Genomic DNA, 16179 nt, shown 5'->3' on the forward strand with positions numbered 1-16179 from the left:
CGCCGCCGCCGCCGGTATCTTTCCGGAAGGATTGGCGATTCGCGAGCGGCGTGCGATCCCCCCGGCAATCCCTCCCGGGCGGGGGAGAGATCGTCACCTGGACCGTCGCCGCGGCGCGCGCCCCTCCGCCGCCGCGAGTGGAAATCGCAGACGAAACGCGAGCGTTCGAACCGTTATACAACCGTTCGAACCGTTTCTCCAAGTTCGCTCGTGGGAAACGTCGTCGGGTCCAAGACGTCCCGGGCGCCGCCGTCGGTCGGTCTTGCCCGGTCGGTTTTTTTTTCAGCCCGGAGCCGCGCCTGCTCGCGCGCCGGTCGCGTCGATCCGCGTCGCATCGCGTCCGGGTCCGTCGCGTCACCGCGCGCTTCGCTTCGCTTCGCTTCACTCCTGATCCATCCCCCCCGGCCGCGCCCACAGTTTCACGATCCCCCCCGCGCACGCGGTGACTACGCCGTCCGCGTTGAAGAGCACCTCCGTCGTCGGCTCGTCGTGGAGCTTCCGCGACACGACGGGCGAGAGGCGGTTGTGGACGTCGCCGCGGCACGCCGACGGCGCGATGACCTGCCCGACGCCGACGTACGCGAAGATGGACGGCAGCCGCGGGTCGTCGTCGTCGGCGGCGGCGAGGGTCGCGACGACGAAGTCGTCGTCGCTCTCGTTCGCGTCCGCCGCGCCGGCGCCGGCGCCGGCGCCGTCCGCCGCGCCGGCGGCGACGTCGTGGCTCATCACGGACGACGGCGAATCCGGTCGGAGAGGAGCCCCCGCCCTCGACGGCGAGCGCGACGGAGGCCGTGACGGCGGCTTGTCGTCCCCGGACGACGGCGGCAGACGCGGCAGCGGCACCGGGAGCGGCGGCTTCGCGTCGCCGCCGAAGGCGTAGGGCGCGGCGGGTCGCTGGGAGAGTTCCATCTCGTCCCCGGAGAACGGCACCCCCGCGCGGTCGTCGTCGTCGTCACCGCCGTCGTCGTCGCCGTCCACGGGGAGGTCCCACAGGCACAGCGCGCAGTCCGCGCCGACGGCGCCGAATCGCAACGTCTCCACGGGCTCAATCTCGTGCAGCAAGTCGCCGCCGCCGGCGCCGGCGCCGGCGCTGGCGCCGCGCGCGCGTTCAGAAGCGCCGTCGCCGAGGTCCATGTCGCCGATGGTCGCGTCGCCGTCGTCGCCCGCGTCCGCGTCGTCGTCGTCGTCGCTCCGCCCGCCGCCGACGCCGACGCCTCGCGTCAACGCCGCGCTCGCGATCTCGTCCGCGGCGCATCGCAACGCGTACGAGTTCAAACCCTCCGCCCACGCCACCACGGCGCGCTCTCTCACGTTCCACACCTCGATCATGTCCGCCTCGCCGCCGGCGAGGATGTACTTCCCGCGATGCGCCCAGCACACGTGGTTGAGACCTCCGTAGTATCCTTTGAACCCGTCCACGAGCGACGGGCGCTCCCAGTCTCTCACGTCCAAGACGCGACAGAGCCCGTCGAGGCCGACGACGGCGCACCGTTGAGGGCCGTTCTATACAAGCGAAAGTCGGGGTGGAGTTCAAAGGCGTCAGGTGGAGTTGAAAGGCGTCGAAGGCGGGGATTGAAAGCGAGGGCTGGGCGGAGAGACACGCCGGGCAAAGTCCTTAAGGATCGGCGTTCACAACGCCGACGCGGTCGTATGGGGACCAGTGTATAGGACGCACCTGACCCCCGCCGCCGCCGCCGCCCGCGCGCTCCGGCGGAGAAAACGCCGCGGCGGTCAGAGGCGCGCCGGAGAGGTGCCACCGCGCGAACGGGTTGCTCCCTTCCGTCCGTCCGGGCGTCACCGAGACGCTCGACACGTCGCCCTTGACAGGCGGAAACCTCGGATCCGCGCCCGCGTCCAGCGCCGGGTCCAAGTACGCGTAGACGTTCCCGTCCGCGTGCACGGAGATGAACCCGCCCGCGCTGCCCGGGTTCCACGCGACGTCGTTGCACCGCGGCGCGTTCGCGAGGTGCGCCGACTTGGCCACCGCGCTCCCGCCGCATCCGCCGCCGCCGTCGGAGTTGAACTTGAGCGAGCCCGACGGAAGCGTCCTCGAGGGGCCGCGTCCGCCCTCTCGGATCAGCCCTCGGAGGCTCACGCAGTGGACCTCGCCGTTCGCGAGGCCGAGGAGGAGGTCCCTGGCGTCCGGCGAGGACGCGGGGCAGGGGCGGTGCGCGTGGCACGTCACGAACGTCCCGGGGAAGCACAGGATTCGGATCGGCTCGGACGTGGACGCGGCGTCGTAGTTTCGAACGACGAGCGCGTCGCCGACGTTGAAGAGGAGGCATCGGTGCTGCTTCACCCCCGGGAGGGTCGCGAGCGTGACGCGCGTCGAGCCCTCCGGGTTGAACGGGACCGGACCGGACGGCGGGGTCCACTCCTTCGCGAGCGCGTAGCGGCCGTCGGACGCGTTGAAGCGCGCGCGGCGGTCGCCGTTCTCCTCGGGCGGGCCGAAACGATGCATCGTCCCTCCACCCTTCGTATTCTTCGCGCTGCTCTCCGCCGCGGACGCGGGCGCGGCGTGCTTCGCGGTCGCGGTGAACTTCGCGGCGAGGCGTTCGTCCTCCTCGAGTTGGTCGAGCTTCGGCGAAGACAGACAGCGCATGTACGCGACGCCGGCGCGCGCGGTGATCACTGATCAGGTCCGCGACGATGTTTGACGCAACCCTCGCCGAGGGTTGGGTCGTCAGCGTCCTTCTCGGCCCGGCCGTTGACATCGATTCTTCGTTCCACAGTCTTCCACGCGCCGGCCTCGTCCCCGTCGCCATGGGCAAGAAGAAACCCCCGGGGCCGAACGTGAAGAAGTTCGGCGCCCCGCTCTACGCCTCCGCGTGGGCGGACCACCGATGCTTAATCGTCGCCGGCGGCGGCGGCAAGCGGAGCAGCGGCATTCCCAACCGCGTCATGGTCGCGACGTTCGACGGCGCGACGCTCACGGAGCCTCTGCACTGGGCGCACACGGACGAGCAAGCGCCGACCGGTCTCGTGATGCACCCGACGAAGAAGCACCTGCTGTGCATCTTCGGCGGCGACGTCAGCGTCTTCGACGTCGAGGCCGCGGGCGCGAGCGGCCCCGGCGGCCCCGGCGGCCCCGGCGGCCCCGGCGGCCCCGGCGTGCGAATGGGCGGACGACCGGCGGACGGATCCCTCCCGCCGTCGCCCATCACACTGACGCCATCGCGCGTGGACGACTACGGCGCCGCGCTGCGCGTCGCCCTCGCGGACGTCGACATCAAGTCCGCGGCGTTCACCGCGGGCGGGAACACCCTCGCGCTCGGGCTCGCGGACGGACGCGTCCGCGTCGTCGCGTGGCCGTCGCTCAAGATGAAATTCACGACGCTCGACGCGCACGCCGACGCGGTGACCGGCCTCGCCTTCTCCCCGGACGGGCGATTCATCCTCACCACGAGCGCGGAGGCGGCGAACGCGCGCGGGGAGGACGGGAACGGGAAGGGCGGCGCGGCGGTGTGGTCCACGCAGAGCGGCGAGCGCGTGCGCGCGTTGCGATGGACCCGCGCGCCCAACGCGCGACGGTGCGCGTTTCGATTCGCCGGGTTCGGCCCCGAGGGCACGAACGTCGCGTACACGGGGCTGAACGTCGACGGCGATGGACACGTGGTGATCTGGGACACGGACACGTGGACGATACGGAGCGCGCGGCGGGTGTGCAGGGACCCGATAAGCGCCATGGCGTTGTCGCCCGACGGCGCGTCCGTCGCGGTCGGGACCTCGGAAGGGCACCTCCATCTCGCCTCCGCGGAGACGCTGAGGGTGACAAAGACGGACAAGAGCTCGCACATGATATTCGTCACGACGATGGCGTTCAACACCGATGGCACGTGCGTCTTGAGCGGCAGCGCGGACGCGAGCGCGTGCGTCACGAGGGTCGGCCGACGGGGCGGAGTCCTCGGGGGAATTTGTTTTTATTTTTTCCTCCTCGCGCTCCTCGGCGCGTGGACGTACGGATACGTCAAGCACGCGCTCGTGAGGGAGTACACCGCGGTGGCGGCGAAGAACGGCGCGATCGCGATGAAGTTTGGCGCGCGTGCGGCGTACGCCGCGGGGAGTAAGGCTGTCGCCGCCGCGATCGCGGCGAGGGAGGCGGGGTTAGCGAGAGAGGCGAAGAAACGCGCGGAACGCGCCGCCGCCGGCGACGCCGGCGGCGACGACGCCGGCGACGACCTCGACGACCTCGAGCGGGACTATAAGTATCGATACACCCCGGAAGACGGCGGCGCGGCGATGCCGCCGAAGCCGCCCGAGGGGTTGTCCCCGGGCGACTTCGACGGCGGCGCAGGGGTCGGAGACGGCGACTTTGAGGTGCGTTCTATACACTGGTCCCCATACGACCGCGTTGGCGATGTGAACGCCGATCCTTAAGGACTTTGCCCGGCGCATCTCTGCGCCCACCCCTCGCGTTCAATACCCGCCCTCGACGCCTTTCAACGCCAACTGACACCTTTCAACTCCACCCCGACGTTCGCTTGTATAGAACGGCCCTGACTTCGACGGCGCGGACGCGGACGCGGATGAGAAGTCGAAAAGTCTCGAGCTCGACGTCGCGGAGGAGCGGCTTTTGACGGAGACGGACGCGGAGACGGAGACGACGTACGAGCATCACCACGACTACTACGAGTCCGCCGCGTCGGCGGACGAGGCTGCTTTTGACGCCGACGCCGACGCCGACGCCGACGCGGGGTACGGAGACGCGGACGTGGACGCGGACGACGAGCGCGAAGTCGCGGCGGCGGAGGAGGAGGAGGAGGAGGAAAAGCCGAGAGGGATGTTCGCGCGGTGGAAGAAGGCGCCGCCGCCGCCGCCGCCGCCGCCGGAGCTGGAGCTGGAGCCGGAGCCCGCGGACGTCGAGCCCGAGGCGGCGACCGAGCCCGAACCCGAACCCGAACCCGAGCCCGAACCCGAGCCCGAACCGGAAACGAACGAAGCCGCGGAAGCCGAGGCGAGAGCGAGAGCGGAAGCGGAAGCGGAAGCGGAAGAGAAGGCCGCCGCCGAAGCCGCGGAGGAGCTGAAAGAACGCGAGCGCGCAGAGGCGCGGCGTCGCGCGGAAGCGCACGCCGCGGAGATTGAGCGCGCGCGCGCGGACGCCGCCGCCGCCGCCGCCGCCGAGCGCGCCGCCGCGATCGAAGAAGCCGAGGCCGAGGCGGCGAGTCTCGAAGCCCGTCGCGTCGAAGCCGCGCGAGCCGCGGAGGCGGAGCGGAAGGAGAAGGAGAGACTCGAGCGCGACCTCGAGATCGAGCGCATGAAGCAGAAGCAAAAGGAAGACGCGGACAGGAGACGCGCGGAGGCGTCGGCGCAGTACCAACGCGAGCAGGCGGCGCGATTAAAAGCCATCGAGGAGCGAAAAGCGCAGATCGAGAGGAACCGCGCGAGGGCGGAAGCGGAGGCGAACGCGCGCGCGGCCGCGGAGGAGAAGGCTGTCGACGCGGAGGCGGCGAGCGAGGAGACGTCGCGACGCGAGGCGGAGGAGACGCGCGCGAGGGAGGAGGCGGAGGCGGCGGCGGCGGCGAGAGCGCGCGACGCGGCCGAGGCTGAGAAGCGCGCGAGCGAGGCGCGGGAGACGGAGGCCGCGCGACGCGCGAAGGAGGAAGCGGAGGCGAAGGCGGCGTTCATCGCGACCGCGAGGGCGAAGGCGAAAGAGGAGGCCGCGGAGAATCTGAGGCGGGCGGAGAGGGAGCTGGAAGCCGCGCGTGCGGCGGCGCGAGAGGCGGAGGCGGAGGCGGCGCGAGAGGCGGAGGCGGCGTCCGAGGCGTCCGAGGCGTCCGCGGCGGCGACGGAGGCGCCCGCGGCGACGGGCGAGGCCGACGGCGGCGGGGGCGAGGCCAGGCCGAAGAAGATATCCTTCGCCACGGGCAGGCGGCCGGACGGCGAGCTGTGACGCCGGCGGCTGTCGCGTTCGCGCTCAGCAAGGCTGCTAGCGTGTAAATCTACTCGTACTAGGTATTAAGAGACGCCTCGAAGGAGGCGAGCGATCCGCCCGCCGCCGCCTCGATACACGATCCGATCGCTCGCTCGCCGTCACCGCTTCGCCGCGACGGCGTCGCCTCCCTCCGCGTTTGTCGCGGCGTTCGTCGCTCCCTCGTCATCCGCCTGCGCGATGAGCTCGCCCACGGACCTCTCCAGGTCGTCGACGCGGTCGCCCATCTCGTCGATCCGCGTGATGATGCTGTCCGACATCTGCTGGAACCTGGACTGCATCTGCGTGAGGAGGTTTTGGACCTGATGAGGGTGGACGGAGCGACGGGGAGGCGGGCGTCAGCGCGGGGCGCGACGTGGCCGGCGGCGGGGGCGTCGATGAGTCGCGCGCGACGCGACGTTCGAATTCGAGATTCGTTCGTCGCTTCGTTCTGCTACTGGGGGGCGGACGACGAGGGCGCGACGCGCGTCGTCGCGGCCGTCGGGCGGGGCGCGCGCGCGGGGGACGCACGAAGGTGGTGAGGTCCGCGGTGCTCTGAGGCCCGCCCCCGGGGGTGGGCGCGCCGGCGTCCATTCCGTGCGACGAGCGCGTGACGCGTCGCGTGGCGCGCGCGGAAGTGCCGTCGCCGCGGGGGAAGGAACCTGACAGAACGCGCGCGAAGACTCGCACTCTGCGCTCGCGACCGCAAATCCGCATCCGCGTGCAAGCTGGCGTCGTCGTCAGTGCATGGTGCGCGCGTCGCGGCGACCTCCCCGCCCCGTCTGCGCCTGCGGCGAGTGCGACCCGAACGACCCCCTCGGAGACACCCTCTGCGGCGTGATCCCGTCGTCCGAACCGATCGCGATGCCTCCCAAGCACAAGTTCCCCCCCGTCCCGAAGGCGCGCCGCGCGGCCTCCGATCGATCCGACCGAACGCGAACGCTCTCCGATCTCGCGCGAACAGAAGATTCGGATCGAAACGACGACGGAATCGATCCCTGACCTCTCTCTCCTCTCCTCTCATCTCCTCTCCTCTCCTCTCCTCCTTCGCAGACGTGCACCGTGACCGGCGGCATGGGCTTCGTCGGCCGCAGGCTCGTCGAGATGCTCGTCGAGCGCGGCGCCGAGCGCGTCGTCGCGTTCGACATCGCGCCCCGCCCCGCGGACGCTCCAGACGACGATCGCGTCGTGTGGATGCAGGGCGACCTCACCGACCCGGCGGCGGTGATGCGCGCGTGCGAGGGCAGCGAGTGCGTGTGGCACATCGCCGCGCTCGTGGGGCCGTACCACGCGAAGGACATGTACATGAAGGTGAACTACCAGGGGACCCTGAACGTCGTCGACGCGTGCAAGAAGCTCAAGATCAAGAAGATCGTGATGTCGTCCTCGCCGAGCACGCGGTTCGACGGGAAAGACATCAACGGCAAGCGCGAGAGCGAGCTCGAGATTCCGAAGAAATTTCTTCAGGAGTACGCGGAGAGCAAGGCGCGCGGGGAGGAGGCGTGCATGGCGGCGTGCGATGGGGAAAACCTCCTCACGGTCGCCGTCGCGCCGCATCAGGTGTACGGCCCGCGGGACTTTTTGTTTCTTCACAACTTTCTCCTCAACGCGTCTCGGCTGCGCGTGTTCGGACCAGGAGATAACCTCGTCAGCGTGTGCTACGTGGACAACTACTGCCACGGCCTGATCCTCGGCGAGCGCGCGCTGTACCCCGGGTCCCCCGCGCTGCGCAAATTTTACATTTGCACGGACGGCGAGCCGGTGAAGCTCTGGAGGTTCGTCGACGACGCGCTCGTGCAAATCTTAGGCATCCCGTCTCTCTTCTCCAAGTTCAAGCTCCCCGGCTGGGGGTTCATGTACCCGCTCGGGCGCGTCTGCGAGTGCGTCGGGAGCGTCCTCGGGAAGAAGCTCAAACTGAACACGTTCGCGGTGCGGATGCTTCTCATCAACCGACACTTCAACGGCGACGCGGCGAGGGACGACCTCGGATACGCGCCAATCGTCGACTCGGAGACGGCGTGGGAGAGGACGGTGGGATGGTTCAGGGAGGAGTGGGTGCCGAAGTACGCGCCGGGGCGCGTCGGGAAGGCGGACGCGGCGGCGGCCGCGGGCGGCGCGAAGAAGAAGGGGGGGAAGGCTGCGAGAGGGGCTGCGAAGACGCGGAAGTGAGCGACTGCGACTGGAGGAGAAAATACGTTCATCGGTCAGTAGTTGAAACGGATCTCGATCAAATGTTGAACCCGAGGGTGGGTGAAATGCACAGAACGCACCGCTCGCAAACAGCCTCATCCGTCGACGCGACAACTGGCAGCTGTATAGGAGCTGAAAGCGAGCGACGTCACCGGACGTGTCGGCGCGCGCGTCGTCACTTCAACTCGCGCGCGCGCCCCATCATGTCGAGCTCTCTCGCGATGCGCGCGACCGTCGCGAGGCCGACCGTCTCCGCGCGCGGCGCGTCCGCCCGCGCCGTCGCCGTCGCCCCCCTCGCGTGTCGCGCGCCGCGCGCGCCGCGCGCCTCCGCGATCTCCGCCTCCTCCGCCACGGACGAGGCCGGCGCGGTCGCCGCAAATGCCAACTTCCGCGCGGGCGCGGGCGCCGGCGGCGGCAGCGCGGACGTCAACAACTCCGTGACCGACGACGACGTGTCGTCGTGGAACGAGATCGAGATCCAGGTGGCGAACATGTGCGCCAAGTACGCCGGGGACTCGAGCGTGAACGGCCGCATCATGGCGCTGGCGGAGCTCGGCCCGGATAAAACGTACGAGGCGCTGGACGACATCACCGTCGTGGACGTGTTCCAGGCGGCGTACGACGGCGGCCTCGAGGCCGCGACGACGATCATCGACGTCCACCTCCGCATGGTCGCGGAGTGCATCATCGCGGACGACGTCGAGCTCGTGCGGACGGTGTACGGCAAGTTCAAACGGATGCCGCCGCTGCTGATGCGATCGTCCGTCGTCGCCACCGCCGCCGTCGCGGAGGCGGGACTGCTGAAAGTGCGGGAGGAGTACGAGCTCATCGAGGCGATGTTGCGGGAGGAGGTGGCGAAGCCGGACGCGGGCGACGAGATGAAGCTGGAGCACGAGAAGTGCGAGGTTTTGATGAAGACGATGGACGCGGTCATCGCGGTGTTGCACGAGGAGAAGGGCGAGAAGGACGGGGAGCTCGTGTCGGACGCGCCGTCCGTGAGCTCCTCCTCGGACTGATGACGAGGGGTACGTGGACGACGACGCGCGCCACGTGGAGACGTGTGATTGGTTGTTTGGAGTTGATTCGGTGATGACGATCACGTGATGGGTTGATTCTTTATACGATTCTTTGGGTTAGACGCCGCGCCCGCGGGCGGGGGGTCGGCGCCGCCGAGGCGCGAGCGCGCGCTCGCGTCCAGCCGAGCTGCCGCCGGTCCCGACGACGAACTTTGAACTTCATCGCTCGCCTCCTTATTACTGTCTAATAAATACGAGTCGAGGTCGGGACGTCGTTCGTCGTTCGCTCGAGAATGCGCACGCACTACGGAGTATGTTCATATTATCAGACAACTTATTAGCAGACAAACAACACGTCGCCGCCGCGACCGCGATCGCCCGTCGCGTCGCGACATCGCGCGGTAGACTTCTCCCCGCGCGCGCCGCGCCCGCGCCGCGCTCACCGCGTGATGTCGCTCCCCGGCGCGCCGTAAAACAGCGCGTGAAACGCGAAAACGAAGAACAGCAACCCCCCCGCGATCGCGACGACCCTCTGCGATATCTTCAGCGCGATGACGCGTCCGCCGAGCACCGCCAACCCGGTGCAAAACGCGTGTCCGATGATCCCGCCGACGACGACGCCGTAGGGCTCCTTGTGCGCCGCGAGCGCGATCGTCGTGATCTGCGAGCGGTCCCCCCACTCCGCGAGGAACGTCAGGATGAACGCCTCCAAGAAGATGGGCGTGCACACGCGATTGAGCGCGCGTCGCAGCGGCCCCGCCGGCGGTTTCGGTCCCAAACCCCCGCCGAGTTTTTCCTCCACCTCGGACACCTCCTCCTGCATCGTCGCCGCCGGGTCCGCCTTCCACGCGATGTAGAGGAGACGGCAGCCGAAGAAGGTGTACAGCACGAACGCCGCCTTGGACACGGTGTCTTTGCTTATCAGGTTCGGGACGACGAGGCCGAGGGCGACGCCCAGGACGGTCATTATCGACAGCGCGGCGATCGCGCCGGAGAAGACGACGACGCGGGGGTGGCGCATCGCCATGATCGCCGCGATGATGAACGTCTCGTCGCCCATCTCGGAGACGAGGATCATGGATACGGAGGACAAGAACGCGTCCTTGAACCCGCCGTCGCCGTCGCCGTTGCCCGCGCCCACTCCTCCCGCGGCGGACTCCGCGCGCGGCTCCATACGCAGCGCGTCCGTCGCCGCGGAGACGCGGACGACGAGGCACGAGAGGAGGACGAGGACGGTCGTCGCGAACGGCGAGGACGGCGCGCGCCGACGCGCGGGCGGCGGCATCGCGCGCGGCGGCGGCGGCGACGTCGAGCGCGTCGCCGCCGTCGTGCGACGATATCGGCGACGACGCGAACGACGACGCGAGAGACGGCAGTCGCGACGACGCGCGCGCGTGCGACGGAGGGGACTCTCCGCGCCGCGCGCGGTTTGAACCGAGGTTTCCGCGCCGTGTGCGGCTGAGCTCGTCAGCCAGACGCGACGGTCGGACGGAGCGATGCGATGGCGCACACAAGCGCGCGCGATGAAGCGCTTCTTCGCGGCCGCGCCCCTCGACGCGAGCAAACGCGCGAAGGGGGAGGCTCTTCCGGAGCCGAAGAGCGACCCCACGTCGTTCATCACGTGGAACGCGAACGGTTTCCTCGGTGCGCGGCGATAGCACCCCGCGGATCTCGCGCGCAGATTTGATTCTTCCTCCCTGACGACAGACAGCTCAGGAGAGATCTCGTCGACTCACGCGTCTCTGTCTCTCCCTCAGGCCGCATGAAGAACGAGGTCGACAAGGCGTGCTTCCTGAAGTACGTCGAGCGCCTCGACCCGGACGTGATATGCCTGCAGGAGACATGGCTCGCGGGCGCGGGGCCGAACCGGTGCGCGTCCGTCGCCGATCCGAACCTCGCGTCGCCGCGTCGCGCGCCCGCTCTTCCTAGAGTTGAGAGTTGACATTCATTCAACCGTCCGACGTCCCGTCCCGTCCCGTCCCTCGCAGGCGCCACGTCCTGCGTGACGACGACAAGGCCGCGCGCGCGGATAAGTCCGCGATCGACCTCCTCATGCGCCAGAAGCCGATGAGCCGATACGAGCCGCACTGGGCGTGCGCCGACAAGCGAAGCGCGGGGTGCGGCGTCCTCGTCAAGAAGCACATTCCGGTGAAGAGCGCATCGCGGTCGCTGACGCGTCGCGCGGGCGAAGCGTCGCAGCACCCGGAGGGGAGGGTTCTGTTTCTGGAGTTCGAGAACGTCACGCTTCTCAACGTGTACGCGCAGAACAACGGGTGGAAGCCGGAGAGCATGGCGAAGCGGCGACGATGGGACGCGGAGCTGAAGACGTTTTTAACAAACGACGACGACGACGACGACGACGACGACGACGACGACGACGCACAGCTGTGCGCGGCTTCGAAAGACGCGACGACTTCAAACGACGCGACGTCGAAGACGAACGCGTCTTCTCTCCGCCCGCGACGGCCGACGCGCGCGGACGGGAAAGGCCTGAAACCGATCGTGTGGACCGGGGACCTGAACGCGTGCCACACCGAACGCGACGTCACGCACCCGGAGTTTTTCGCGCTCCAAAAGCCGGAGGGAAAGAAGGGCGCGCCGCCGCCGGAGACGCCGCCGGACGTCGACGACCGCGGCCAGCCCGGGTTCACGAACAACGAGCGGCGGCGCTTCCACGACATCGTGACGTCCGCGAAGCTCGTGGACGTGTACCGCCATCTGCACGGCGACGCGCGGAGGGCGTGCACGTGGTACGGGCACCCGGGCGTCGTCGCGACAGGGAGATACAAGGGCAGAGGCATGCGGCTGGATTACTTCTTCGTGTCGGACGGGCTGGAGCGCGCCGCGGTCGAGTGCGCGCAAGCCACGGACGCGTACTCGGACAAGCCGGCGGCGCTGGAGCAGAGACCGGACGACGCGTTCTTCGGGTCCGATCACTGCGGCGTGTATTTGAAACTGAAAGACCACGCGTTTCAGGGGGGCGGAGAGGAGGAGGACGCGAAGGCGGGAGTCGCGGGGTGGCTCGCCGCCGCGGAGGCGAAGGCGACGGCGGCGGCGAAGGACGCGGAGGACGTGAGGGCGCCGCCGCCGGCGGCGGCGGGCGAGGCGGCGGGCGAGGCGGGGGCGAACGCGGAGGCGTCGACCGCGGCGCTCGAGGCGGCGGAGCGGCGCGCGTCCGACGCGGAGCAGAGCGCGTCCGACGCGGCTAAGAGAGCGAAGGAGGCGAGCGCCGAGGCGGACGCCGCGAGTGCCGCGTCGGCGTCGGCGAAGGAGATGACGTCCGAGGAGCTCGACGCGAAGATCGCCGAGCTGGACGCGAAGCTGACGGCGGCAAAGCAGAACACGTCGGCGTCGGAGAAGTGGAAAGAGATGGATGACGAAGCTCAGAGAGAGCTCGACAGAGTGTTTGAAGACATGTTTGAGAGAGAGCTCGACATGGGGAGAGAGCTCGAGAGAGTGCTTGAAGACATGTTAGAGAGAGCGCTTGAAGACGAGATCGACAGAGCGGCTGAGAGAGGCGACGAGATGGCTGTGAAATTGCAGAAGAAGTTGCAGAAGATCAAAGACCGGGAGCAGGAGCTCGCGAGGGAGCGAGAGGAGATGGCGGAGGAGCACCGGAAGACGAAAGAGGCCATAGCGAAGCTGAAGGACATGAAGGAGGAAAAGGACTTGCTTGAACTTCGCATCGAGAAGCAGAAGCGTCAAGTCTTTCAAAGGCTTATCAAGCCGCGAACCACGACGGAGAATTGAAATGAAACGCGTTTCGTTCGTTTTACGCGTTCGCGTCCGCCGCCGCCGCCGCCGCCGCGTCCGCCTCTCTCTGACTCCGCGGCGGTCGAATCCCCCCCAACCCCCCCGGCGGCCGCTTCCACTCGCTCTCCTTGATCCCCTTCGCGTCCAGCACGCGCTTCCGGAGCTCCAACGCCTTGTAGCTCATCAGCTTTTGCGGCGTCGTGTTGAGCAAATACGCGTCCAGTCCTCCGGCTTTGTCGATCCAGCGCAGCGCGTACGTTGTGACGTTCACCCGGACGAGCTCGTCCAGAGCTTCGCTGTAGAGGCGCTTGCGCTGCGCGTTGGGTTTCCATCGCCGTCGCGTCCTGGGGTTTAGGGGAAAGGATGGAGGGAGGGAGGGAGCGTGGTCGGCGAGGCGAGGCGAACGACGAGAGGGAACCCTAGCGAGACGACGTCGACGGACGGAGAGAGGACGGAGAGAGGACGGGGGGTTTAGGATCGGATCGTGCGACGGGGTCGACGCGGGACGCGCGCGCGTCGTCGCGCACTTGTTCCCGCCGTCCTCGGAGATCATGTTCCCGGTGTTGACGTTCTTCCCCCCGAACAGGTTGTTCTTCACGCGCTTCGCGACGATGCGTCCGAAGTTGATCACGCTCCGCCCCGTCATCAGATCCTTCTCCCCCGCGTTCGGTCGAGTCGATCGATCCCTTCGACGCGCCGCGAGCGTCCGCGCGCCCCGACGACGCTCCGACGACGCTCCGACGACGCTCCGACGACGCTCCGCCCACGAAGGTCACGCGTCCGCGCGCGCGCGTCCGCTCCGAGCCACCGCGCGGGCCAACACTGACGCGACGCGACGCGCGCGCGCGCTCCCTCGCCCGAAAACCAAATCTCCGCTCGCAGCGCGCGAGTCGAGAGACGTCCCCGTCCCGTCCCCCGCCTCGGCGCGTTTGCGTCCCCCCTGACTCCCTCGGCGTTCGCGCTGGCACGAGCGGTCGGACAGGACTCGCATCTCTCGGAGTCGAGCCGCGTTTAGACCCTCGACCACGAGTCGCGGGTTACGTTTTCGCTTCGCGCGAGATTTTTTGTCTCAAAACCGCGCACGACGCTTTTTCCCGAACCTGCAGCGAAAGTGCATTTCGCCCAGTGCGTTTCCAGTCTGAAAAAAGCGCACCGGGGAGAAAAAACTTTAACAGTCTCGCTCGTCTACAAGTCTCGCGCGGATTTGTCTCGCCGCGCCTCGACACTTTCCACGCGCGCGCGGCACGAACGCCGTCGCGTCGTCGTCGGAACCGAGTCGGCGAGAGTTCGCGCGCGCACGTCTCGTCTGAAGGGCGTCGGGCGCGCGCGTCGGAGGCGTCGGAAGCGCGCGCGCGCGGGTGGATCCGGCGAGAGGGATTCGGTATTCATTCGAGAGATGCTGGAGCGCGCGTCTTCCGAGCGCAAAAGTCTGCTCCTTGAAGCGGAACTCCGTCGCGTGAACTCGCTGCCGCAGCTCCGCGTGGTCGGCTTCGACGCGGCGACGGCGCCCGGATTCGGCGGCTCGCCGACGATTAGCAAACGCGCGGCGGCGATTCGCGTGGATGATTTTCTCGCGCGACGCGAGAGCAGCTGGGGATCCGCGGCGTCGACGGGGTCGTCGTCGCTCACGAGGTCGCTCTCGCTCGACCCGCGGAAATCGTGCGACGACGTCGAGCTCGGAAAACGCAGCGGCGAGAGCGACGCGTTCAGCAACGACAGCATGGACGGGGACCTCGGCGGGCCGAGACAGCGGTTCAGCGAGAGCGCGATCGATTTCGACGCGAGAGGCGGCGTGGACGACGACGCGCCGCCGCGGAGCTCGAGCGCGGAGCCCATCGAGATTCAGTACAACGGGACGAGGAACTGGCGAGGGTGCGTCTTTTCTCGCCTTACTTTTCGCGATTCCCCGGCGGGCGCTTTTTCCTCCCGGTCGGCGGCGTCTCGACGCGCGATCGCGCGTCGAATCCGCGCGGCGCGATGCCGGCGATGCGCTTCGACGCGTCGTGGCATCGTTCCCGCGGGCGGCGTCGCGCCCGCGGGCGCGCGTCGAGGCGACCGCGCGAGGAAACCCAGCGCGCTTCGCCCCCTTTCTTTTCCTGCGGGGCGGGACTGGCCAATCGCGTGCGCGCAATTCTCAAAAATAACGACCAGACTTGCGTGACACCTGAGACATGACTGACGACTTTTTACCTCTCACTCGTTCCCTGGCAGTCGCGCGAGAAGGGAGCACTACTAACCGAGCCCGCCGCGCCGCACGCGCCTCGACGCTGTACCTGATGTCTGTCTGTACGACTATACTATACGCATACCGTGTTTCATATCGTTTCACGTCCTCCCTCGCGGCGTGTTCACGCCGCCGAGCGACGCGACGTGAGCGAACGGGGTTATTTTTTTGAGTAATATTTTTTTTTCGATCATGGGCCGCGCCGCTGATGCGGGTTTGTTTAGACCGCGCTCGCTGGGCGCCCGATCACAATGGACCGCCGTCGCCGTTCATTAAACATAGCGATGCGACGACGGCGGACACCACGGCTAGCTAGCACATACGCACGATTCTTTTCGTTGAGTTGAATTGCAATATCATACGAGACAAGACAACAAAAAAAAAACTACGAGCGAACGAACCAGAACCCGAACCCGAGCCCGAGCCCGAGCCCGCCCTTTCCCCTTCCTTCCTTCGTCTACAACGCCGCGAGCACCAGCGGCCCGACTCTCTTCGCGAAGACGTCGCTCAGCGTCCTCGACACCTCCGCGGGCGAGTGCTCGCTCTCGATCATCCGCGTGAACGTCGGGTAGAAGAGCCCCAGGCTCTCGCGGAACGCCGCGTCTTTAAACCGCGCCGCCGCCTTCAACGCGTCCACGGCGAGCGGCGAGTACGCCGCCAGCTCAGCGCGGTTCGTCGCGTCGAACGAAGCCACGTGGTTTCTCTCGGCACCCTCCTCGGCGCCCTCCTCGGCGCCCTCCTCGGCGCCGTCCGCGAGCGTCGCGAACCGCGCCAGGACCGCGTGCGTCAGCGCGACGAGCCGAGGCTCCGAGGACGCCGACGCCGCGACGCGCGACGCCGACGGCGGCGGCGCTCCTCGCGTTCGCGTCGCCGCCGCCTCCTCCTCCTCCTCCTCCTCGCCGTCTTGCGTGTGCAAGTGCAGGAGCACCGCGAGCGCAGCCTGGCTCGACTCCACCTCCAGCGATAACAACGGCGGGTCCGGCAGCCTCGTCGTCGTCTTCGCGAGCGGCGGCGCCGGCGGCGGCGGCGGCGGCGGCTCCGACGACGCCCGCGTCTCTCGCGCGTACCGCTCGAAGATCGCCGCGCAC

General features: G+C 68.4%; 10 protein-coding genes across 10 annotated transcripts; 6 read left to right on the forward strand and 4 right to left on the reverse strand.

Moving 5' to 3' along the window:
- Window positions 1-381: 381 nt before the first annotated feature.
- On the reverse strand, window positions 382-2612 carry MICPUCDRAFT_60367 (uncharacterized protein; the record flags this gene model as incomplete). Its single annotated transcript, XM_003060751.1, has 2 exons — window positions 1676-2612; window positions 382-1503 (listed from the first exon to the last, which is right to left on the reverse strand). Exons 1-2 carry the CDS (start codon window positions 2600-2602, stop codon window positions 382-384), a joined length of 2049 nt encoding a protein of 682 aa, XP_003060797.1. The 5' UTR covers window positions 2603-2612.
- Window positions 2613-2763: 151 nt separating this feature from the next.
- Window positions 2764-5890, forward strand: MICPUCDRAFT_60368 (uncharacterized protein; the record flags this gene model as incomplete). The annotated part of the gene is made up of 2 exons (XM_003060441.1): window positions 2764-4317; window positions 4490-5890. 2 exons carry the CDS (start codon window positions 2764-2766, stop codon window positions 5888-5890), a joined length of 2955 nt encoding a protein of 984 aa, XP_003060487.1.
- Window positions 5891-6030: 140 nt separating this feature from the next.
- MICPUCDRAFT_60369 (uncharacterized protein) lies at window positions 6031-6502 on the reverse strand (the record flags this gene model as incomplete). The annotated part of the gene is made up of 2 exons (XM_003060752.1): window positions 6031-6231; window positions 6440-6502. The coding sequence occupies 2 exons, from the start codon at window positions 6500-6502 to the stop codon at window positions 6031-6033; spliced, it is 264 nt and encodes an 87-aa protein (XP_003060798.1).
- A 462-nt stretch (window positions 6503-6964) lies between these two features.
- Window positions 6965-8077, forward strand: MICPUCDRAFT_19140 (uncharacterized protein; the record flags this gene model as incomplete). The annotated part of the gene is made up of 1 exon (XM_003060442.1): window positions 6965-8077. A coding segment is annotated over one exon (1113 nt), but the record flags the coding sequence as incomplete, so codon positions are not given.
- Window positions 8078-8301: 224 nt separating this feature from the next.
- On the forward strand, window positions 8302-9114 carry MICPUCDRAFT_60371 (uncharacterized protein; the record flags this gene model as incomplete). The annotated part of the gene is made up of 1 exon (XM_003060443.1): window positions 8302-9114. The coding sequence occupies one exon, from the start codon at window positions 8302-8304 to the stop codon at window positions 9112-9114; it is 813 nt and encodes a 270-aa protein (XP_003060489.1).
- A 520-nt stretch (window positions 9115-9634) lies between these two features.
- Window positions 9635-10216, reverse strand: MICPUCDRAFT_5331 (uncharacterized protein; the record flags this gene model as incomplete). Its single annotated transcript, XM_003060753.1, has 1 exon — window positions 9635-10216. A coding segment is annotated over one exon (582 nt), but the record flags the coding sequence as incomplete, so codon positions are not given.
- Window positions 10217-10637: 421 nt separating this feature from the next.
- On the forward strand, window positions 10638-11056 carry MICPUCDRAFT_60373 (uncharacterized protein; the record flags this gene model as incomplete). Its single annotated transcript, XM_003060444.1, has 2 exons — window positions 10638-10758; window positions 10872-11056. 2 exons carry the CDS (start codon window positions 10638-10640, stop codon window positions 11054-11056), a joined length of 306 nt encoding a protein of 101 aa, XP_003060490.1.
- Window positions 11057-11166: 110 nt separating this feature from the next.
- MICPUCDRAFT_60374 (uncharacterized protein) lies at window positions 11167-12791 on the forward strand (the record flags this gene model as incomplete). The annotated part of the gene is made up of 2 exons (XM_003060445.1): window positions 11167-12662; window positions 12743-12791. 2 exons carry the CDS (start codon window positions 11167-11169, stop codon window positions 12789-12791), a joined length of 1545 nt encoding a protein of 514 aa, XP_003060491.1.
- Window positions 12792-12886: 95 nt separating this feature from the next.
- MICPUCDRAFT_60375 (uncharacterized protein) lies at window positions 12887-13513 on the reverse strand (the record flags this gene model as incomplete). The annotated part of the gene is made up of 1 exon (XM_003060754.1): window positions 12887-13513. The coding sequence occupies one exon, from the start codon at window positions 13511-13513 to the stop codon at window positions 12887-12889; it is 627 nt and encodes a 208-aa protein (XP_003060800.1).
- Window positions 13514-14107: 594 nt separating this feature from the next.
- On the forward strand, window positions 14108-15466 carry MICPUCDRAFT_47978 (uncharacterized protein). The gene is made up of 2 exons (XM_003060446.1): window positions 14108-14739; window positions 15079-15466. Exons 1-2 carry the CDS (start codon window positions 14264-14266, stop codon window positions 15101-15103), a joined length of 501 nt encoding a protein of 166 aa, XP_003060492.1. The 5' UTR covers window positions 14108-14263; the 3' UTR covers window positions 15104-15466.
- The last annotated feature ends 713 nt before the right edge of the window (window positions 15467-16179 follow it).

The sequence above is a fragment of the Micromonas pusilla genome (genome assembly GCF_000151265.4).
Source record: "Micromonas pusilla CCMP1545 genomic scaffold MICPUCscaffold_8, whole genome shotgun sequence".
Lineage (NCBI taxonomy): Eukaryota > Viridiplantae > Chlorophyta > Mamiellophyceae > Mamiellales > Mamiellaceae > Micromonas > Micromonas pusilla.

Excerpts from the sequence above, each read along its gene's own strand:
- MICPUCDRAFT_47978 (XM_003060446.1), top strand. The coding sequence starts at position 14,264 with ATGCTGGAGCGCGCGTCTTCCGAGCGCAAAAGTCTGCTCCTTGAAGCG. Across the intron at positions 14,740-15,078 it reads GGGACGAGGAACTGGCGAGG|TCGCGCGAGAAGGGAGCACT; the intron begins GTGCGTCTTTTC and ends GTTCCCTGGCAG.